Below are 23,948 nucleotides of genomic sequence, written 5' to 3'. Positions count from 1 at the left end.
GTGGGACCCATAAAAGTGAAAAGTGTTGTAGCTAACCATTGGAGCGATATGTAGTCAAAGAGCAAATAGCTTAAAAAACCGTCAAAGTGCGTTTGATATCATGCGACAACCAAAATATAAATATTAGGTACTCCTAGACAAAAAAAATAAAATTAGATATCTTAATGCAAACGACCCAAAATATTACGTAAGTATTACCCGACAAAAAACTCTTTATCATAACATGAGACGTACGATTTATTTTAAGGTGGATCCTAAGGTCAAGAAAACAAACCTTTCCCTTAACAAACACGGTTAGTTAACTTCTTAAAATTCTCCAAATTCCAATCTCGATTTCTTCATCTTCAACGAACAGCACCAAAACTCTAGGGTTTCCTAAAACCACCATTAATTTCTGATCCAAATCATGGTATGATCATCCAATTTAATCCTAATTTCTATAGTTTACATTTATTTCAGCAAATTAATTACTGATTAATATTTTTTTTCAATTAATACAGGTTTGTTTGTTTTGTTTGGTGCCTCTATTCTTGATCCCAATTGTCAATCTCATCCCTCTTTTGTTTGATTTACTCATGGTAATTCTTCTCAATTTTCTGGGTTTTTTTAGTTTATTTTATTCTGATTATTTTCAGTAGCGGAACTAAGGGGGCTAGCAGAGGCATCACCCTTCAAGCAATAAAAAAAATTGACCTTTTTAGTTAAAATTTTTGATTTTTTCCGCCCCGTAACCGTAAATCCTGGCCGCGCCACTGATCATATTTGCTGTAAATTTTTGGGTTTCTAGTGGCGGAAGTAAGGGGGCTAGCAGAGGTGATCACCCTCTGAGCAAAGAAAATTTTGAAACTTTTAGTTAAAATTTTCGATTTTTTTCCCCTTTCCTGATAACCTCTGGGGAATTTTCGCCCATAATTGTAATTCCTAGTTACGCCACTGATTATATTTGTTGTAATTTCTGGTGTTTCTTAGGTTTATTTTTTTCTGATTATATACAGTGGTGGAACTAAGGGGTCTAGTAGGGGAAATCGCCATTCGAGTAATGAAAATTTCGTATTTTTAGTTAAAATATTCAAATTTTCCATATTCCACTAATAGCCCCAGGAAATTTTCCGCTCGTAACTATGAATTCTGGTTGCGCAATTGAGTACATTTATCGTAATTTGTGTTTGTTTTGATGGATTGTATGTGGGTTTTGTTAGGCAAAGGTGTATAGGATGTGTGGGTGGGAGTACAGGAAACCAGAGAGAGCACCTCCAGCATGCCCCTATAAGCCAAACGCGCCCACCAACAGTAATAGCAGCAATGTAAGTTGTGATCTTTTTGTTGTTATTTTTTCATTATTATACTGAAGAATGAGTATAAATGATGTTTCATGAAAATATATATTACTATGACTCTGTTGAGAGTATTTGTCAAGGGTGTAGCTATAATTGTTGGAAGGCTATAGTATGAAAAGTTCTTACGTTGTTGGTCTAAAATGAAGTGTTTGAAGTGTCATAACCATGTGAGAGTGTTGAGTTTTGGACATGGGTAAGTTAGGACCCAGGTAAAGAAGAGTCAAAGTAACATAAATGAAAACATTTGATATTAGCAATTAGCAATTGTCCTTCCATTTGTGACTGGTTTAGAGCCAAATCGGATAGTTTTTAAATGAAAGTTTACGCCTTGGAATTGGATTCTTGTTACTATTCTTGATGGCTGTTGATGTCTTTGAAAGCTCAATCTAGTGTGGTGCTACTTTGTGATGTTTACATGATGTTAGACATTGATATTAGGCGATTTCATCTTGTCGAGCTATCTAGTAGCAATAACCAAATTGTTCAATGGGCTATTTATTTGGGAACATGGGAGTAAATTGACAAAAACGAGCTGGGAAGTGATATAATTTCATGATACTATTTTACATTGTTCTACTTGGGTATGTTGTCCGTGAGGTTTGACGTCTGGTGTGATAGTGGGAGAATTGTGTTGTTTTCCCATGTATGTGTTCCTCTGGTTTGTTGGGAAGATATGTGAGCATAACAATTGGACTTTTGGGAGTTGAAAATTGGAGAATGAGAGGGCTGCGATGGAATGAGCAATTTTGAGTATGTGAATTGATCACAATTAGACGAATTAGTTGGACTATATGTGTGGAGTTTAATCAAAAACCAATGAATCTTGTACGGGACAGTCTCACATTATGAACCTATCTCAAAGCCTTGTGTATTCCTTATTTAATTTATCAGTGGTTATGAGTTGGTCTCATATACAACACCGTTTTACGAGTTTTGTGCTAATTTATACAATGACATGCAACAAGTTTTAGTGCTTAAATGAGATCATTGGTGCAATGAGTCTCATGCATTAATGTTGAACCTGTTGGTGATTTCAGTGAAAGGCTATGTTACTCGGACACTTCACTTTGGTCAAGTGTCCGACATGGCATGGCACTTCATTTTAGACCAAAAATTGAATTTTCGCAGAAAATAACAGTATCCGACATCGTGTTGTGTGCAACACTTACAGCCAAATTAGAGTAGAAAAGTAATTCTAATGTCAGTGCACATGTGCAACATCAAGTGGCATGAGCGGGCATTAACGAAAGTTCATCGTGGAAATATGTCTTTTATTGTCGCTCTTGATCTCTAGGATCTCTTGTGCCATTGACAACCTTTGGCCCTTTGTTTGGATACATAATAAAGTGTAAGCACGCCTAGATGGCTAAATATACATTCTTATGAATCCTTGGAGGATTTTGGGACGAACTATGTTTTTAACCGTTTGGAAGTGGTGTCATCTAGCAGTCTACTAATTTTCAATCTAATGGAATTTTGTTGGGTTATTTAATGCCATTAATCCAACCTAAGCCTCTCCTTCTTCATTTAATCCATCCTATTGATTATACCATATTAATCCTATCGTTACTATCATTTAACTTAGTTTGCACCAATAAAAGGGCAACCTGTTAGGCTGTTACATAAGTCACCCTTTCATTTTAATCATCCTATGATTTCGTAAACACACATTTTACCCACACTTAATTAACCTCTAAATTCAAAACCATCGCATCACATTAGTCAAACAAAACACCAATCAAACCCAAATTACATGAAAGATCTCAATTAATCAATGGTGGTCCGGAGTTGGTGGTGCGCATCACCGTGGTTGTAATTTTTGGTCTGCTGTTACGAGCTGATCATGGTGGTCAACGGACCAGGGAGGCGCGTCTGGGGTCGAGCCGTGGGCTGGTGTTGCCATGTTGGTGACGATTGAAACGGAGTATGGATGAAGTTAATTCGAACTCGGCACTAAAACGGAGTGCTTGTGAGGTGTACAGTTTCACACTGGTGGTTATCGGAGAGTGAGCAAAGCAGGAGGTGCTCGGCTTGAAGGCGGAACTCCGGGCGCGGGATGAGCAAGTTCTAATCCGGACACAGTGGCTAGGACTCCTGGGCTGCTGGCGGTTTCATTTTTTGACTTTTTGAATAAATGAAGGAAGAATGGAGGGAGAAGAAGAAGAAGGGAGCACTTTCTTCGCATAACAACGGTTTTTTTGTGATTTCTACTATTGGAATTTGTTGAAGTGGAAGAAGAAGACCAGCCACCTTAAAGTAGTTAAGAAAGTGTTAATTAAGAAGGAAACCTGCTAATTAGTGATCTTCACCTGTTATAACAAGTTACCATGATGGCTGGTGCAAACTAAGTTAAATGGTAGTAAGGATAGGATTAATATGGGATAATCAATAGGATGGATTAAATGGGGAAAGAGGGGCTTAGGTTGGATTAATGACATTAAATAACCCAATTTTGTTTTGAATTGTACTTTGAAATTGAAAGTTGCTCAGTTACGAGTTACGACTTCATCACTGTTAATTCTTGGATATCTAACACTCTTTGAATTTACAGGTGGACGGAGCTGCTGAATCGTCGGTTCAGGATGTGAACACCAAATCAATCGAAACAGATAATAAAAAGAGTGATTAACCTTGGTATTTAAAAGATTATAGTTTGTGTAATGTATGCAACTTTTTTGTTTGATGTTTGGCAAGAATTGAAAGCATTGTATTGTGAAACACTTCCTTTGTATCATATTGATTTTGCATAAAACAGACCGAGAAAAAACACTTCCTTTGTATCATAGCCCTAACTTTGAGCATTTAGGCATCTTGTATGATTTCGAAAAAACACGGGTACACTTGAGAAAAACCCCAAAAAATAAAAATTATGCAAGAACACTAAACAATTCAACAACATTGTGAAAACGAGCTATATTTGCAGCTAGTAGCTGTTACATAAATATATTCTATCAGGAACAGAAATTTAAAACGATAATTGAAGTCGTGACAATCTCGTTTCTGCATTGCTTTTCCATGCAATACTTGAAACAAGGAACAAATTACCCCATCAAAATCTGTAGTTGACCTCTCTGCCTTTGCCTCTCCGTATTACTTTTGCGTACTTTTTCACTCCTCACCCATCACTTGATAAAGCGTATGATATGTGCAAAACCTCATTTCAGACAAAAACACGAAACTTCTGCACCCATGACGGATAGTTCTTCGTAGTATAGCTGACATTATGCACAAGTATTGAGATTAATCCCAATGCTGCTTCATCTATAATGTGCTGCTGCAGGGTTGTATTTCCTCTGGATAAGCTTCTCTTAACCAGGTCATAATACCAGCACAATCTTCACGAGTAGCGAAATACCTGATTGGCCAACATTTTAGTCCACTTTAGAGTTTAGATAACCCAGATTAAGCCACACTAAATCAAGTTCTCAAAGTCTCTCTCTAACATACCTATTTTTAGTTCGATAGGCTTTCAGCGCAGCAGTTTCTCGATGGTTGGACACATCTTTCTTCATCTTAAGCCAATCGGGCACCGTCACAGTTTGACTTTGATCGTTATATGCATCATATATACAGTCCAGAACTTTATCCTGCATGCATTGTGCAATTGGATATTTTAATGGAAGTTCATTACCAAACTCTGTCAATTGATCAATCAAAAGGATGATATACCATAGGTTTTGAAGCATCGAGCCAGTGATAGATAGGCTCATTACGAAACCACGTCAATTGCCTTTTTGCGAAATTCCTGAACCAAGTTTAAGGTAGCTTCTAGTTAAAACTCAACAGAAGATTCAACAGAGTATCCGTAGCATCTTGTAAGAACATATATGCCAAAGAGGGCGATTCTGAACTCAGCGACTTTATTAGGACTTTACCAATAGAAGCTATTACTCATATTTCTTTTTTCGGAATGTTTTTCTTTACTCTGTTTATCAACCGGCCTCCAAATCCACTTGCACTACCTTTCAAATTCTTTTAAAGTTAAAAGGATATCAACAGCAAATAAAATGACATTCCCATTAACTAACCTGGATGCTTTCTGAAATTCTGCTAGAAGTGAAAAAAACTCATTTGCAGAGCTGCGACCCCCTCGTTCCCTGCATCTTAATAGATACTCCATGCCCTAAATTAATATTTACGGAACAAGATGTGACTTTCAATCTCAATTCACCTAAACATCCTAAACATAATGCAGAATGCAAACACGAGAAAATCACACTTTCTTTAATCGGTATAACCCTGGCCTCTGCCCCCTTCCCCACACCTTAAATCACACTATACATACTTTTATGGGTCACGATCCTCTAAAGTTTTGATTTTTTTAGGTCGAGTTTTTCTTTTCATAAATAGCTAATAGAATAAAATATTAGTGATTCAGAAGTACACCTGAAAGATGATTAAATAATTTCTTTACTATTTGGGTAATGTCCACCATGTAGAGTTTTATTTCCAACTGGAGGGTCTAAACACTTTGTTTCTAATGGCACCTCAGTCATTACGATCTATCATATTCCAGCACCTAATGCTGGAGAGGAGCATAAACCAACAGCCTTACCGCCACTACGGCTCTACAGTACCTAATAGAGGGGGCTGGTTTTAAAAGCCCAAAAGGTAGAGTAATAACAAGGATACAAATATGAACACCAAGCTGCAAAAAGTTGTGTTCATAGAAAGTAAAATTAGTGAGTAATTAAAATACATCGGAGACCACTACGATACTCTGTCACTAACTTGGGAAGGTAAGAAGAAGAGACAAAGAGGACATCCTTCTAATCAACTACTAATGTGAATTAGGGTTCCCTTTTGTTTTTCTGGCAGGTTGTGAATTAGAGATTTCTCAAGTAAAAGATGAAGGCAGAAGTACAACCTTTGCCATAAAAACCATGCGTCTAATATATAGCCGACCAGATAAAAGCATACAGCAAGAAGTCATTCTGTATACCTGTCTGTAGCCAATTGCTCGAGTGGCCGAATTTGAATTGGGAAGTAAACCTATGTCTAACAGCCATTTGGCTTCAGCCAAAATTCCATCGCTGCCTGTAACAAGGTACAACAATGTGATATACATAAGCCGCCATTGCAAGGATGAAAACATCGACCAAGCATCATTTTGTTTTGGATAAGTAAGATATAATATTAATTAAGGGACACCGAAGGGGTGACACTAATGTACAAATAATATCATAGAGGTGGCGTCCATCTACAAAAAGACACAATGAGGGTGACAATTATATACAAAAAGACACCTTGAATATCACCCTGTAAGAAATTAAAGGAAAAAATCTAACTTATGTTGCCATATCCAGTAAAAAGGAGTGAAGGACCGTTGATGGAATGTTGAAGAAACGTCTTTTTCTAATCTAACTAGCAAATTGATGATTAATAACAATACATACCAGATAGCATATCTTCGCATCGGAAATCAATTGATTTGTACAAGTCCAGTCTTGGGCTTGAAAGGAAGAAGCACATGAAGTCATAATCCAAGTCTTTTGATTGGCCATCTTCTGTCTCATCTTTTTCAAAATTATTTGGCACGCCTAAATCTAACTGCTCTTTGAACGAATCATATGGTAACTGGAAAGCCGAAGGAGGTGTTCCACTAGACTGCCCAAGTTACAAAGAATTAAAAACAGATTAAGAATTCATTTATGGGGTTTCACTTTTCGGGGAAGTACTTCCTTACGAGAAGACTAGCAATCTTTGTAGTGCATAATGTGTTGCTTTTACATCATATTTGACCATATCTTAGAGTAAGGGGCGAATAACCCTTGTATTCTGTTGGAGGACTTACTGGAATATAAACTTTCTTGGGTTGTTTATGCCACTGATATCGGTAGCAAGCTATCGATTTCACATTGCAGTGAATACTAACAAGAAAGCAAAGAAAATGCCAAATACATCTATAATGGTCAGCTAAAGGTTGAAGGTCGAGAAATTAAGTAACACCTTAATAATCTCAAGGCTACGTCGTAGGCGATACCAGTTGTTGGTCGGAAAAGACTTGGCCTTCGGGTCCCCTGCTGCAACCACAAAGTCCACTGCTGCATCCCAATCGTCTCGCCTTTGGTAATTTTCAAGCTCTGCATAAACTTGTGCCGTGATCTCCGGCGATGCTTTCGGCACATCAGGCTTCCCATATATGAACCTACCATTTGAAAGTAATTCATCAATTCTATAAGTACCTATTAGCTCAATACTTGAATCCATTGAGGCCTGTTTGATATGGAAATTACTAAAAACTAGAATACTGTTATCCTTTCCATGATGAGCTTCCACCTTCCCCTCCCCCCACCTCCACTCCCAAGGTAAGGCTTAATTAGTATGAGTGGTAGCATAATAAGGCAGCTTCTTATCATTGGGTGCCGAGGATTATAGGAAATGTAGCACGAATCAAAGTTCATTTACTCTCTCTACTCGCTACAATTTCCCTTTTGGAATATTCAAATTGATTCTCTAAATTTCCGCTTTGAGAAAGAAATCACCCACAAAAACACTCCCACTTGAGAATCACCCACATTCTCTCATCTTCCAAAACATTGGTCCAAACACCAAAAACAAACATGGTAAATCTAAGTAAATGGAGTGAGCACAAAAATATGCATTGCAAAATGACTTACCAACGCAAATATAAGCCAGTTCCTCCAGTAATTACAGGAACACGGCCCCTGTCAAGAACATCTCTAGTTGCTTGCCTGGCGTCCTCATAAAATCTACCGACTGAATATTCTATATATAGGAAGAGAAGTAAACACGCCATGTTATCAGCACACCAGAAACAAACTGGATAGACTTGAGCATTTCATACTCAGTACATGGACATTTAGCAACATCAAAATCATATTCTCATAGCTTTGTAGCATAGGTTGCCAATTATAAGACCACTTTTGACAGAGTCCCTAGTCCCATAAGGGTTTTGTCATTTCCAGCTCAGTAGCCAACCATAAATTGGTGCGTACGTGTAATCAGCTAGCAATATCAAACGCTACTCTACTATTTAACTAATTCAGCACAAAAAAGTTCACAGAAAAAAAAAAACTGAGATTTAGGTTCTACCTTCAGATGGATGCAATATATCAAACAAGTGGTGAGGTACCTCCTGATAATCAGAACAGAACATCACAAAATGACTATGCAGCAAAGGCGACAAACAGTACTAACAGCTTACAGTAGCTAGATATAGTTCAGACAAAAGACCTGGCAACAAACAACAATAAGGAGAGCTCGCATACAGAAAATAAAAAATGAATAGACGATGCACTAGAGTACGACCAACAAGATTCTTATTCGATCAAATTTGGAAAAGGCAAAGCACCTTTCTTTCACTTGCTGAAGGCTTAGCAGATCCAACATCAAGACCTCGGTACACCTGCATCAAATGAAACACCCAAGAGAAACTAGATTATCTTAATAGTAAATCATCAATGCAGCCAAAAGAAACTAATCTTTGACTTTGGAATGTGATAGAACAGAACATATTGGATGACTAAACTGTGTGTTTTTCGTACTGTGATGTATCAGAATTCTCAAAACAATTTCCACACAAGAAAACAGCCAAAAAAATTATTTTTTTAAAAAAGAAGTTTACATAATGGATTGCACGAAAACTATCTACACGTGTTTTCAATACATGGGTGAGGTTGCGTCCTTTCAACCCCATCACCCTGCCCCTCATGGACCAAGTCTACGAGTCTCTAGGTTAGTGTTATCCTTATATTAACAGTCAATCACCGAGGAGAAGTTATTATCACGGCATATAGCCATACAGCAAAATCAGCATTCAGTCTACTCGTCTCACTCAAAATCCCAGAAATACAACTTTAATAACAACGCAAAAAAGCTCTTTGATCCATTTTAAGCCTAACATGACCCCTCCATATTCCGAAAGCTATTACTCCCTCTGTCCCGGTCATTTGTTGTCCTATTCCATTTGTTGTCCTTTCTATTTTAAGAATGAACTTGATGAGCAATTTGATCATCCACACTCAATTTGGTCCACTTGTCATTTAGTAATTGGCCCCCTCCTATTTCCTTGGTCTTTGTGCTAAAACCAAAGGTCAACAATTGACTGGAACGGAGGGAGTATTCCATAATAATCGTCAATTCAGCAAGTCCCTTCAAGTATAATCAACACTTTCGTTCCCTGAACAAATCTTGTTTACACTCGCTTATCAATACGACTACATTGAGCTTCGAAATGGTATGCAAAGGCAATAATACTATTTCATCTTCTAGAGCAAACATGACCAACTCGTCACACAATCAGCACAACATTGAAAATAAATTGAACACAAATTATAGAATAAGATCGTCTCACAGTTCCATTAATTCGTAAAACAAGGAAAAGTTTGTCAATATAGGTCAGCAAAGTGGGAAATAGTTCAAATATGGGGTCACCAAAATGAAATTAGCACATTGTGAGTCGTATTTTAATCAAAGGTAAACAAATGATCGGGAAAGGGGACGGAGATTGGAAAATAGCAGACCTGAACAGAGTCGGCGCTGATAATTTCGCCATTAAGGCGCTTAGCGAGCTCGAGGGCAAGTCGTGTTTTTCCGGCACCAGTGGGCCCGGAAATAACTATCACCTTTTCCTTATTTGAGCAGCGCGTGGTGTGCACGCGCCGCTGTGAGAGACAGTGTGTGCCGCGGCGGAGGGAGGAGTAAGGGAGGTGCGCGCGTATTCCCCACGCGCGGAGGCTTACAGTTCCGCTCATTATTCCTTTTTAATAATCTTTCTCTCTTCTTTGGATAACTTTGAAGATGAGAAGGGTTTAAGGAAAGGTTTAAAAAGGTTTACAGTAGACCTGGCAAACGGATCAATGGAATTGAGTTCTAATCGGATCAATTTAGGTTTGAGTTTCATAGAATTCGGGTCGGATCGGGTCATTCTCGAATCGGTTATTATCAAGTTTGTAGGAATAATGATCTGTTTTCAACAATAAACATTCGGGTTACATCATATAAGGTCAGGTCAATTCGGGTTAGAGTCAAGTTCGGGTCCTCAATTCGAGCGTCGAGTTGGTCATTCGGACTAGGTCGTTTTTGCGAGATCTGCGTGTATGCACCTCTCGAAAGCTAACTAACGATAATCGCAACATGTTTTGATCTATGTCAAAAGTCGGTTTTTTAGTCGTCGTTCGGTTCAGGTTACTTTGTTAAGTAAAATGAGATGAGCCACAAGAGCAATAAAATATTTGGGAGGACAAGATTTGAAGGTGGAAACCTAGCGTATATAGTATCTCCGTCATAAGTCTTGCCACTAGTCTAAGACATCTTTAGTAGGAAACGGTTTAATGACCAATCTCGATCTTTCTTTATTCTCCATTTGATTATAATGTTAATGAATTTGTTGTGTGTATAACACCATCTCATTTAAGCATTCTATGTTCACAATTTTCTAATTACCAATTTACCAATGGCAATATGACAACCTCACTAAGAGCTTTGCGTGTGTGATAAGAGGTGAACAAATCACGTCAGCATAAGGGGTAGTGCTCATGACCTAAGTTCAAACCCCGTCATAATTAATCACTACTAAAACAAATCAGGCGTCCAATATGCTACGAGTCTATGACCCTTGGGTCAGAAATATTCATTAGCCATTTGCCAATAGTCAAAATTCAGAAAGTACCTTAAATTTGGCAAATATGAGACATTCTAAATTAGTACACTATGCTACAGTTACTGTATTACTGCTATGACTAGGGTAAAACATTACCTTCCTGAGATTCTTTAATCAAAGGAACCTGGATTTGAGCAACATTTACACATTGGGTTTCACTATTAGAAACTCTCTCTTTGGCTACAAATCGACGATGAACATCAGATAAGTTAAGCACTGCTTCCAACGGCTCCAAATCGCCAATACATTCATCCCAGTAATCCCAGATATTATTCATGCTTTGAGCACCCGTACCTGCTTCCTTTGTTCCGATTAGATTAGATATTTCATTTCCCATCGTTTTACTTCTGCCTGCTTGCTGTCGGTCTGGAACTGTTTCCTCGGTAACAGTCACCGGCTCCAAGCCGACCGAATTATTAACCTTGGTCTTTACAGTTTCTGAGCCTGAACAATTATTTTCCTCTAAAGCTTTGTCCAATTCCATGCAACTAGTCTCGGCATGCATGGCAACATGAGAGGGATATTCTGGAAGTGTTTCCTTCAATCCTACTGCAAATTCATCTGAACAATTCCCGAGAATATCGTTTGTTGTATATGTTGTATCCATGCATACCGGGAGATTAGAAAGTTCCATCGGTGAAACTTCCATTAATGTTTCAGCTCTGCCAATAGTCCTGTCACTGTTTGTTTCTTTCTCCGAACCAACTGGTGTATTCAAGTGCTCGAAAATCTCCTCTTGTCTCAAAACTTCCACATCGGGCCCCACAAGTACTACTTCTAAGGAACAAATATCTTGCACAAGCTCAGACTTCATTTCAGCATCTTCACTGCACTTTCGAGTCTGAACCGAGGTTTTATGGAGTTCAGCAGCTACATCGTTTACAGAGTAATCTTCACAGTTTTCATTGGAAGCGCCTCTTTCAGCTATTCCAATACTGCAAATCTCCATCCTTACCGACTCATTTCTTTCCATCGCCAATTCAGTATCTACTCCTAAGTAGCCAGGGCAAAGTTAAGTCACTATCAGGCTTTTTTTCGTATTTCAAAATCAAGAAAATTGAACATGGTACTCTCTTGGTCTGATGATACGTTTTTTTTCATTTTTCTAGGAATTCCCATCATATAGTTTACATATTCCATTTTGGTTTTTCTCATCAACAGTTTACATTATACTCCCTCTGTCCCGGTCATTTGTTGTCCTTTTCCATATTGGGGTGTCTCAGTGAGTTGTTGTCCTTTCTATTTTAAGAATGAACTTGCAAAACAATATGTCACACTCAATTTCTTCCACTTGTCACTTAGTAATTGGCCCCTAACTCTTTTCTTGGTCTTTGTGCCAAAACCAAAGGACAACAATTGATGGGGACAGAGGGAGTAATTGTGTAGGTATCTTATGTGTGGCAGAGAGTAGGCCTGCAAAGGGGTCATTCGGGGTCGACCTTTTTTGAGCATGCTATTTTTTGGGCCATCTCGGGCACAGATCAATTCCGGTTGGTTCATCTTGGGTTAGGTCATTTGGGTTTGAGTCGGACCATTTTGGAACCTTTTTAATAAGTTTTTTGTAATAAACCTTGGTGTAATTTTGAAACTAGTCATTTCAAATCAAGTGATCTTTGGTCAGGCCACTTCGCATCAGATTAACATAGGGTCCAGCAAAGTTTAGGCTGAGTACGAGTTGGATTGGATCAGTTTGGGTTTTCGGTCGTGTTTGGGGTAATAATTCTATTTGGGTCTTGCGTCAGCCCGTCACGTCATTCGAGCGGTTCATTGGGTCATTTTTGTCGCGCCTAGTGAAGAGTGGGCATTCAACTCCCTAATTGCATGTATTAGTGAACGTAAACAATCTCACGACTCACGAGTCACAAGGAGCAATCATCAAGCCTGAATTACCTTTTTGTACATCTTTATTACCAAAGAGTGTCTTTTTCAGCAGGACGGTCCCTGGAAAAACCATCAAGTTGATTTTGTTTAAGCTCCGTTTCTCATCCTCTTCCATAGGTACGAAGCCAAATCCAACAGTCCATGTCTCCACTAAATCAGGAATTGCAGCAATCACAAGCTTTTCAACTTTTAGAGATGTGAGCATCTGGAGCCATAAATGGTAAATAAAAATAAAGTTAAATATAAAAAGCAGATTACGAGTTTTATTGCAAACATTCGACTTGCAAATACAAATACTGTGAGTTACCATTTACGTTGAACGTTTCATTTATTTGTGGTTTGCCGCAATCACAAGCTTTTCAACTTGATAGGAGGTAGATATAAGGTGAAGAAGCAAAACAATAATACCTTCTCAATCAAAGTTAACAGGCGCCGACACATTCCTTGGCGACGATATTTGCTACAAGTTGCAATAAGTGGCAACTCTGCAAGAGATACTCCATGCACCCTGTGGCATCTAGGTTAGACTTCTAAGATGTTACTAGTATATAACTAAAACGTAACTACATTATGCAACTGAAGGACCAAATCTAGCTGTTCGGCTCGAAAAATACAATGGCCAGCTGTCTTAAAGCAATCTTTCTAGTTTTATTGACGAAAAGATACACGACATCCAACGTTTCAAGGAAACATTTTTTAAACAATGTTTCTCTGAGGCCAATAAAGTCTTTGGACATTCGTTTGAAACCATTGGAGGCGGTTAGAAAGCCGATGATTTTACTTTCCTTTAATAGCCAAAAAGATTGTGGAACGGGGAGGGGGGATTTAAATAAGCCAGCATTATGCCTGTTTCAAACTCAAGCAGAACACAATATGGAACTAAATTGATTAGAGCTGTAGCAGCCAGAATTCTGGAACCACAACACAAAAGCATACTTGAAAAATATATAATGCAATCTGACATGCGAGAAACCGAACATCTCAACACGTTTGTAGCTACACCATAACAAACTAGAGCTAAAAGCGGAGACTAGTCAACTATACATAGACAAACCAAAATTATAGAAATAGAAATATATATATATATGAGAGATGACATTGATACCTGATAGATGCGATGGATATCAGTATATCATTCTTCTCCAGAACAGCAGTATAGAAGCCATGATAATCTAGTCTAGCAAATTCAGACCTGATACATTAAAACATCTAAAATAAGTACTCTAAACAGAATAAAAGGCTAACTTTAGTGCCCGTCTTGCAACCTCTGCTACAGAAACTAAAGATTTTTGTGAAACCCCGTCAGTGCTCATTGAAAACAACCACTATATTAATGCGCTAATAAACACTGGAAAACGGAAGCAGCACAGCATATTTATTTGATAGCATAAAATTTGTCGTGACTCGTGAGTCAATATAAATTACAAGGAATAAAGACAAGACATCCTCGTAAGAGAGCGAATTACAAACTGTCCAATAGTACGTGTAAAATTGTGACAGAGATTCCCTTAGAAGCCCCCAAATGTTTTTGCACATAATAAGGCTAAGTGCTTGTTTGGATGGAGAGAATTGGAGGGAAAGGTCATCACCGCAGTTAGCATCTCACCATTGCTTCACCTCACCCACCCCACAGCACCACCGTACAAACCCTCGATACCACCGCCCACAAATTCATCATCACCATCAACACCACCTCAATTCAACCTCCATTACCACCTAATCAGACCCAGGACCGACAACCTCCCACTTCACAACCCCAAACACGACCACCACCACTAGCTCAACCCTGACCACCCATATCTGGCTACCCTCATCATCCTTCTCTTTCCTCCTCGACGGCAAGCTACCACTCTCCTACTTGTCCTTCTCCTCGTCCTGCCAATTCCTTCCCTCCCTCCTCCTTTTGACCAGTCACCATCTTCTTTCCCTTCAAACAGTTACGTCAGAAAACATTGGAGATAGGTCGACGGTGACTGTTGAGCAATTTCTAGAAGGCAGGGTTGATTTTGGTGTTGGCTTGGTGGGTGGATGGAGCGCGCGCGGGGGGATATAGAAATGTAACTTCAATACTAAAAATTGCCGGAAGAAAATGTACATTATCATTATGAAATAAATGGAGGCAGTATTATGAAGCAGTCCAGAGAAGTGCCACATCATTCCTATAACTTGCTGGTTTGGCAAAACAAACAACAGCATAAGAATCAACTCCCTCTCCATACAAAATTAGAATAAACTATTGAATACACAGACAGCACTATTAGCAGTACCCCGAAAAAACATGAGTTGAAATCCCAAGTGAAGATACATACCCCCAATTATACACCACTTGAGGTATCATATCAATCCCTGTTCTAGGGTCGATCATGGACAGAAAACATTCTTCCATAATGGTAGCAGCAACGGCTAGCTTTGAGTTGCATTCAGCTTTCAAAGCAAAACGCTGAGCAGAAGAAACCTTTTGGTCATCTTGAATGCACCTCAGAAGTGTCCAAGAACAACCATCACCAATTTGGTTCGAGAAAGCGATGCGGGATTGTAGACCACCGTACACCTATATAACCATATTAGGAAACACTTCAAAGAAATTTACCATAAACCCAATATAAATATATAAACTGCCTCCTTTCTAAGTTATGTTACGTAAACTCGGATATGGGGGGTTGGACACGATACATATCCAAGTTTCAAATTTTCCACGATAAATTTTGGGACACGGGGATATTGTCATATATTTGGGACACTAGGCTAAAAATCGTAAAAAAAACCATACATATAGTTCATGTACCCATCCCCTCTACTTTTGTCATGCAAGACTCTCCTTCTATCGATGTCTTAGAAGTGTCGGATGAGCAAGTATTGGGTAAGGAGTCCCATACCCATATACTTGACCGTTGTTCGGACACAGTTATGAGCCCAAATTGAAGATTCAAAGTAACATAGATTTTAACAAGACATGTACGACAAATATTTTAGTTTTCATCAGCAAATAGGTTTATAAACCTGATACCTCTTCACAGCTGGCACCACAAAACCAAGTCGCTCCTCCATCCCTGCTCATATCCTTCTCTGTCAAGCACGCTTTATGAACTGTCGGCAAAATTGAATAATTTGCAATCAAATTTAATGCATGAAAATGTAATTTAAAAACAGAACCTCTAACAATGACAACTTTTAAGAGAGCACATTTCAAAAGTACGATTTACAAAGCTGAAAAAGTATCGAGCACAACAAAAAATAACAGAATCAACTTGTCTCCTACTTAATTAATAGGGAACCAATCCAATCCAACTAGAATCCTCGTACATATACGCATTCTTAACCCACTAAACATAAATACGGGTCAGTCTCATGATAATATTATCATGCATTCTCATATGAGAATGTGTGATAGTGAATACACCCAATATTAAAAATCTGAGTACTATACAGTACAAACCCTACACCTAGCCCCAAATATATTTAGGTATAATCAAACAAGTAGTTCAATCCTATCAGTCTGCATGTACAGCAATATGCTGTTTTATTTGCCTTGCGAATTCAAACACAAAATCCCAACCAGTCAGCAGAACACATACACTTTCTCTCACATTGCGAACACCTCAGAGCAGCACAAGGACTCGAGTTTTCCATGTCATTGGCAAGCTGTCCACAGACCTGACATGTGCAGTTTGGGCAATACCAGCTTCCTTCAGGAATCTCCTGCAATGGACAAACTGAAATCAGAATGGCTTGGTACTAGCAACTTATACACATAAATGCACTGTTGAAGTGTCAAACCACCTTCCATATGTGTGTCTCATCAAGCCATCGCATATAATAAAGTTAAATAAGGACTTCAGAAATATTTTATTTGATCGTCAGTGTTGCCCAGGAATCGAGCCCATAATAAACACCAGATGTCAGCGTAATCTAAAGAAAGAAAGGAAGTTGAATCTGCCCTAGATTTTAACGCAAATCAGCGTATTTAACTGAAAAAATCTTAAAATTCAAGCATAAAAGAAGGTTAAGAAATGAACAAGGTTGCTACCTATATTCCCCATACCTAGAGAGGTCTTGGTTGGTGTAACAAAATATAGCAAGGAAAAAATTACAAGATTTATGTGCACTCTAACCCCGTTTTTGCGACACACTAACACGCCCAGCTCAAACATTTCTTTTATCCGTGTTTTAGCTACCACCCCATATCCAGAACTTTTAGTTGATAGAAACAAAACAGAAACTACCTCATCAACAAGTCTGACTTATGTCGATAGTTGATAATGCTTACACTAATTAAAGAACACTTTATTTACAAGGAGCACTACTTGGTTGGAATAGAGCCCTAACAGGAGGGGCTAGTGATGATGTGGGGCAGGACAAAAAGGAAGTCAATAGACAAACCAATAAGGCAATTCTCCATCCTTTCGGCCTCGGCTCTCTTTCACTCCTCAATAATCCCAACAACACTCCTTGTGTTAGAATACAGTAACTTCATCCATGGAACTAATAAAAATTTTGCAATGAATTGCGTCCTCTACGCACCTTGCATCCTTTTGAATCCTCTTCCCTCACCTCCAAAATAAATAATTAATAAATAAAAGAAAGAAATGAGAAGTTTTCATAGAAAGGCGCTAATGTAGACTAAATCATAAGCCATTGCCATTTCTAACTGAAAGTGGCACAGGAAACCTGTGGTTAGGTTCTTGCATTCTTTTGATGACTCTAGTCCAAATTTCTCTTACAACTCCAAATTGAATACTGATATAAAAGCGCCAACGGCCTACTGAGCATCCATTAGAAAAACCTACTCGTATTGAACCATTTAAGTTCCAGTATACAAATCTTCAATCAGCAATATATCACAAACAAAGTTAGACAGTAGACCCAACTGGATGTTTTAGCCTAAAAGCTCAAATGGGCAAATGGCATGCACAAATTTATTTTACGGTTTGCGATAAGGAGTTTGGGATTGAAGAAAAAATAGACAAGAAAACCTGTGTCAAGGATAACCAATAATTGTTTAGCGGGTCAACAAGATCTAATAGGGAAAATTGCACAATCATGCCTTGTACATCACAATATCACATCTCTTAAACTGAGGACCTAGTTGAATTGTGCCAGTTTTCAACGTCTTTGGTTTAATGCATTCAAACATAAAATTCAAAAGATTATTCAAAAGATTAGATTGCACGACTACTCATAATGTAGTAGAATTGGAGAGAACTCAAGATGTAGTAAGAGTTAACATATTGGCAAATCAAAAGGTGAAAGACATCAAGCAACAGCGAAAAATAACTCCGGAAATAAAAAAAAAATGAAACATATTGTAGCTAACCTACAACCTTGAAATTTATAGTACATGCTACCATGGTTTTAAATATCGGTAGTGACACAAGGAAAAAATATGTACCTGTCCTGTAAGGTTGGAATCTCTACATTTGCTTATGGTAAAATTTATAAGATAATGGAAACCAGAAAAAGCAAACGTGACAAGTTGACTTCTTTTAAGGCAAGCAATTGAACGGATATAACCGAGCGCGCTTGCTTTTGTAAAGGAGTTTTTGTTTTTTCCAAAGTGAATTTCTATCCACAAAAGGAAATGTAGTGAATTTGTTTGAGCAACTAAAAAGAAATTTAGTGATTCGAGCATAATGGAGGAATTATTGTATATATTATTTATCCATAGTTAGATACTATGTTACTCCGACACTTCACTTAACTGCCGTGTCGGTGTCCGACACGACACGACACATCGACACTTCAATTTAGACCACAAAACAGGAAAATTCACCCCAAATAGCCGTGTCCGACACGCCGACACGTGTCAGACACCGACACGTGTCGGCGTGTCTGAGTAACACAGGTTAGATACTACAGGGAACAAACATCATCAACATCAGCATCAACAAATCAAAATTGGTAACATTAAAATGTGGCACATCAGCTCAAGTTTGTAACATAAAAATATGGCACATTGGTGGTAACAGATCAATGTCTGTAACATAAAAAATAAATATGACCTTTATGTAATTGCATGCATGGATAAGCATTTGTGGCACTCAGCCACTCACCTACAGAACAGAACTAAAAATTTGTTGAATGTTTGACAACAATTTAACAGATCATCACCAAAATTTGAAAGATACGACAGAAACTACAATACAGACCTCGGCGGACAAGCAAGACTGATGAAAGGTAGAAGGGCAGTTATCACAGCACAGCAATTCTCCAACATCGCCACAAAGTCCACAAGAGTCGTCATTTTTGTCAAATTCATCGACTGGTACACTTAGGGTCCTATTTTTCCTAAGTTTGTATTCATCTGACCAAGCCTGAAGCTGTGAAAGGGTATACGGCCTACCGGAACCCATAAAAAGATTTAAACAAGGGCGATTCTGGTTAAAGCCCGCGTGGATCTTGAACTCGGAGACGGAAAAAATTTCATTGCAGCATCTACACAGTATCCCATCCCGGGATATCAAACCATCCTTAACCACAGTGTCACCCTTTGGATCACGGTATTGGATTGCTTCATTAATAGATACGGCCCCAGTACTAATTAACCAAGACAAAATCGTCCTTTCACTTGTCAATGTCCATCTGTCAGTTAAATGCTTGCCGCCTTTCCCGATGCCTCGAAGACGCAACCTGCAACTGCCCTTTTTACTTTTGCGTTTTTTCAGGGATTTTGACTTGAATTTCCTGGGTTTTGGACCAACCTTATCCTTACCAGATCTGAAACTTCTTTTCTTGATGATAGCTGAAACCAACAAGTCATCATCTTTAAGTTGGCCTCTCTTGGTTTTCCTCTTGACGTTGCCACCCTTTTTTAATCTCACGTCTTTCTTTAAAACATCAGCATTAATGTCAGAGTTAGTCTCTTCTAAACAGAAACCATCATCAGATTTGTTTGGACGAGATTTTTTTAATTTTGACTTTTTCTTTAACTTTTTCTTGTTTTTTATGAACTCCATTGACCAATGCTCGATTTCAGCCTTCGACTGGTCGCTCCAATCATCGGTTAAACTAATTTCACAAGGTTCTGCTTGGCACAAGTCACAGAGTTCAACTGCCGGAAACTTGATAAATTTATCCCCGGTTTTCTTCATCAAATCAACTTGTGCATGAACCATGGTTCTTTTACAGGGTTCAGCTCCTCCCTCCACTGAACAAACGGTGCCATCTTTCGAATTTACCTGCACGACATTTTCTGGCAAGTTTGCTGATAACTGATGTACATTTTCATCTGTAATGATCCCTAGCCTTTCATCTTTATCAATGGTCTCCACAAGACACATGCTATTTCCTTCAGATACGTATACAGATCTCGTCTTATGAGTTTCTCTTGCACCAATGCCAAGAGAAGAATCACAGATAATTTCTTCACTGGGCATATTCACATTCCTGTCCACATCACAGTTCCCAGACTTCACATTACACTCAACCTCAGCGTTGCTGACCGCGTCAAGTTCATTGTTTTTGTTTGTTTTGACTAGATTGCCAGCTCTAAGAGCAGTCATCTTCCTGCTCACAAGTACCATATTAACAAAGGGATCCAGAAGCCTATACAGACAAATTATACCACATCTGGATTTCCAGTCGTCTTTTTTATTCTCGACATAATTTAATGCGTCATACAAATCAGAATAAAACTCATTAATGTCCGTCCATTGTTTATCATCTACGGTCATTTTGCTGTTGTTATGAGCAAATAAAGTATTACCAACTAAGGGCCAAACTCTTGCAAATGCACGAACAAGCCTTCCATCAGGTGTTCGGTAAAGATACCGATTCCTTCCATCGTTCCTTACTTGCAACTCAAGAGACCATCCTAATCTTTTAAGCAATTGATATACTTTGGAACGAAGCAGGGTTGAGAGATCTTTCACGCTATTACCCGTCAACTGAACATTGTCGTCATCAAAGTTCCATGTAGCTACCTTAGACTTTTTTTTCGTTAAACGAGACGATCCCGAAGCGCTGACATCAGCAGGTGACGGACTAGATACCAACAGCTTAGTGGCATAACTTTCCTGAGAATTAGGTGACGCCATGGATTTAAAAGCGCCAACTTGCTTTACTTCACTTCCATCCGAAACCGACAAACTACCATTGAGGCCAACACAATCACCCAAGTTTCCTTCACTGGTTGATTCTAGATCTTGCTTCAAAAGGTAACAACTAGATGTGAGACCATCACTTGATGATTCAACCACATGAGACATAAAAATTTGGCCGGGTAAGCACGGACCTGGGTGGTACATTCCATAAACAACTTGCTTCAGTGGAACTGAAGAAGCCATAGCGTTATCAAGATAAGGTTTGAAACTACAAAGCTCATTTACCGATAATTTAATTCGCTTCGGATGAACATCATGGCTTAACCTTTCACCCGAAAAAGACGCTCTCATGGAGCTCTGTGCTCTAGAATCTCTATATAGTTCTAAATTATCAGCATCCTTCTGACATAGGTCATCTGAGGAAACCTGATTAGTTACAGCTGAGTTTTCACTGTTTGAACAAGGAAAAGTATCAGCCATTTTATCTGTCTCACTCGTTGAACTAGCAAGTCCAACAGCAGCACTCTTTTTACTAACATCACCAGTAAGATTTCCGTAGAAAACCTCCTGAGAAATGAGAAGTTCATCATTGGATCCATCAAAGCCATCATCTTGAAATTCGAATATATCCTGGCTGAGCATCTTTAAATTGTGGCTATTTTCATATCTTCAGAGCCCTTGTTTCCAGCTTGCTACACTGACATGATCATTTACTGCAGTTTAAAGAAAAAGAAAAAAAAAACATCATTCCCTGTAGAAAAATTTCAAAATAATTTTCAGTTTCAAAATGATTGTCAGCGGTAATCTAATTTTAGCATAGAAATTTCACATCCTTCTCTTTGCTAAGATTGTGCTTTGTTGAGATAAGTCAAAAAAAAAAAAACATGGGGCTATGAGGCAGTACAAAGCTACTTTGTCATTTTAAAAGTAGCAGATATATCAACGTCCCGTAGCTATTAGCTATAAAAAAGCCAACAGCCAGTTGACCAAACATATTACTCAAAATTTACGCACGTAACAGTAACACCCGCTTTACCGATAGCACAATACTTTTATCCAGTAATGGTTATTTGACCAGAGAGTATATCTTTATTCAACATTAAACAAAGAAAACAATAAAGAGAGAATCTAAACCTTTCCTTTCTCTAACAGAATATGAAGGTTCGTCAATATGGAAGGTAACCACAGCCACTCTATCCCTACCGTGTTAAATAGTTAAATGTATGCCACTTAAAATGACCAGGAAGACACGGCATATATCTTGCTAAACAAGGATTGGAACACGGTTTTGTCTCTCAAATTTATATGGCCTTCAAAATAGAGCCTTGTGGGTTACTTGTATTTGAGGACTTAGTTCATCAAACATCTATACTTGTCATAGTCCACGAGAGGATCTACAGATTGTAGACAAATATGATCACATTGCCGATCAATATGAAGAACCGCGAGAACATTCATCTTACATGTACACTAAGTGAGCCAATACAGGGAAAGAGAACTCCCATATATAGAATCAAAACTTACTTTTATTACGGAGTATATAATTCGGAGTACTACTTAAATAGATACTCATATAGCTAAAACAAAATTTGGGGATTACCACCGCCAAAATGGGTTAGTGTTAGCCCTAATTGGAACTATGAATTCCCATAATATACTACATGACCAAAGTTAGTCAACACTCTCCAAGTATCTACCACATTGCAACCTCTAGCATAGCAAAATGCTTATAATCCTTCCTCAAGTTGATAGTTAAATGGAACAGCTAAATTCCCATCAATTTTACCCCCGTAAGTCCATAACCCGTGTCGAAATCATTCTCACCGGAGAAGAAGAATTCATTTGCACACAGAGATTAATCATATACACTGCCTCTACAACAGAATTGTTATTTGTATCATACGACGACGATGATAACAACATTACCTCAGTGCCTCAATGGCTCCCGCAAATTAAACTAATACGGAGTACAAGAACACCCAAAGATAAACTACAAGATAAAATGAATAATCAATCAAACCAAATTGTTCAATTTCCAGTAACTGAGCAATGTACAAAACATCAAAAAACAACATCCTAAAATCAATTACACATACCAATAAAAAGACAACAAATTTACAAATGAACTGAAGATCTAAGCAAAACTTTAATAAAAGGACAAGATCTACTCACCTCATGAAGAAAACCCAGATACAAAAAACCCCAAACAAACTCAAAAAATGAGCAAATTAGGGTTCTAAACAAGAAAAATAGTGGGTTAATTTAATAAAATTGGGGAAAATTAGCTGAAAATTCCCCAAAAAAAGTGCCCTTTTAGTTGAAATCAATCAACAGATAGAAAGTGTGAAATGCATGAAAGATTGTTGGGTCAAGTTGCCGAATTGTGCGGTAGAGTGTAACAAATGGCGCAAATTAAATTGTTTTTTTTCTTTTATCTTATTTTGTTTTTGAGTAGTAACTGTAGATGTAATTATGTGAAGTTCTCTATCCTTTATCTGGAAATGTATTACTCGTACTTTTTTATCTTTGTTGTTATCGGACATGATTATTGGTTATAGTCTTAATTTTGTGGGTTTTATCATTTAATGCAAAATGGAAAGCGAAATTATTTGAAGGGGGAGGTAGAGTCGATAAATGGTTAACCCGACTTGAAAACTCGATTGGAACCCGGCACGAATTATCGAGTTTGGGGAGATTGAGAAGTTTCGGTCGAAATAAACACGACACAAAAGTTAAATGGGTTGAAGTAGGATTGACGGTTTAATTCTCCAGTACAATCTAACACAAATAACTCATTTGTTTCAATTGGCTAAAATAATGAAATTGGATTAACAGTATATATGGCCTATTATATAGAAATACGAGCCTAATCCAGGTCATGTAGAATGTTCAACACTTGTAGTGACAAAAGATTATGTATTCTAAAAGAAAAATGATGCATTATGTTATATCAAACTTACGGATATAAACATAACGATATGGGCAATAAGATATAAGAGAGCGTTTGTTATAATGACTTATAGATATTTAGGTTATTGATTTGACAAGGTTCAAAATATGCATTAA

At 38.1% G+C, this 23,948-nt stretch overlaps 3 protein-coding genes across 4 annotated transcripts; 1 reads left to right on the top strand and 2 right to left on the bottom strand.

The window, feature by feature from the left end:
* Nucleotides 1-220: 220 nt before the first annotated feature.
* On the top strand, nucleotides 221-4,120 carry LOC141647030 (uncharacterized). The gene is made up of 4 exons (XM_074455063.1): nucleotides 221-409; nucleotides 501-578; nucleotides 1,200-1,304; nucleotides 3,889-4,120. Exons 1-4 carry the CDS (start codon nucleotides 407-409, stop codon nucleotides 3,964-3,966), a joined length of 264 nt encoding a protein of 87 aa, XP_074311164.1. The 5' UTR covers nucleotides 221-406; the 3' UTR covers nucleotides 3,967-4,120.
* Nucleotides 4,121-4,130: 10 nt separating this feature from the next.
* LOC141647029 (tRNA dimethylallyltransferase 9) lies at nucleotides 4,131-10,121 on the bottom strand. Of its 2 annotated transcripts, none has more exons than XM_074455061.1 (11): nucleotides 9,824-10,121; nucleotides 8,653-8,706; nucleotides 8,394-8,436; nucleotides 7,958-8,066; nucleotides 7,287-7,485; nucleotides 6,734-6,944; nucleotides 6,280-6,374; nucleotides 5,366-5,460; nucleotides 5,007-5,082; nucleotides 4,785-4,924; nucleotides 4,131-4,692 (listed from the first exon to the last, which is right to left on the bottom strand). In XM_074455061.1, the coding sequence occupies exons 1-11, from the start codon at nucleotides 10,052-10,054 to the stop codon at nucleotides 4,599-4,601; spliced, it is 1,347 nt and encodes a 448-aa protein (XP_074311162.1). In that variant the 5' UTR covers nucleotides 10,055-10,121; the 3' UTR covers nucleotides 4,131-4,598. The 2 variants fall into 2 exon arrangements, with proteins under 2 accessions (XP_074311162.1, XP_074311163.1); XM_074455062.1 differs by having other exon boundaries at nucleotides 8,394-8,534; nucleotides 9,824-10,096.
* A 777-nt stretch (nucleotides 10,122-10,898) lies between these two features.
* LOC141647015 (increased DNA methylation 1) lies at nucleotides 10,899-23,378 on the bottom strand. The gene is made up of 9 exons (XM_074455046.1): nucleotides 23,055-23,378; nucleotides 18,990-21,595; nucleotides 16,419-16,542; nucleotides 15,851-15,930; nucleotides 15,153-15,394; nucleotides 13,949-14,035; nucleotides 13,252-13,351; nucleotides 12,853-13,048; nucleotides 10,899-11,955 (listed from the first exon to the last, which is right to left on the bottom strand). Exons 2-9 carry the CDS (start codon nucleotides 21,522-21,524, stop codon nucleotides 11,042-11,044), a joined length of 4,278 nt encoding a protein of 1,425 aa, XP_074311147.1. The 5' UTR covers nucleotides 21,525-21,595; nucleotides 23,055-23,378; the 3' UTR covers nucleotides 10,899-11,041.
* Nucleotides 23,379-23,948: the final 570 nt, after the last annotated feature.

This window comes from Silene latifolia, chromosome 3 (assembly GCF_048544455.1).
Source record: "Silene latifolia isolate original U9 population chromosome 3, ASM4854445v1, whole genome shotgun sequence".
NCBI classification, from domain to species: domain Eukaryota; kingdom Viridiplantae; phylum Streptophyta; class Magnoliopsida; order Caryophyllales; family Caryophyllaceae; genus Silene; species Silene latifolia.
Note: the sequence above shows the minus strand (reverse complement) of the source record. Positions and strands in the feature narration are given on the sequence as shown.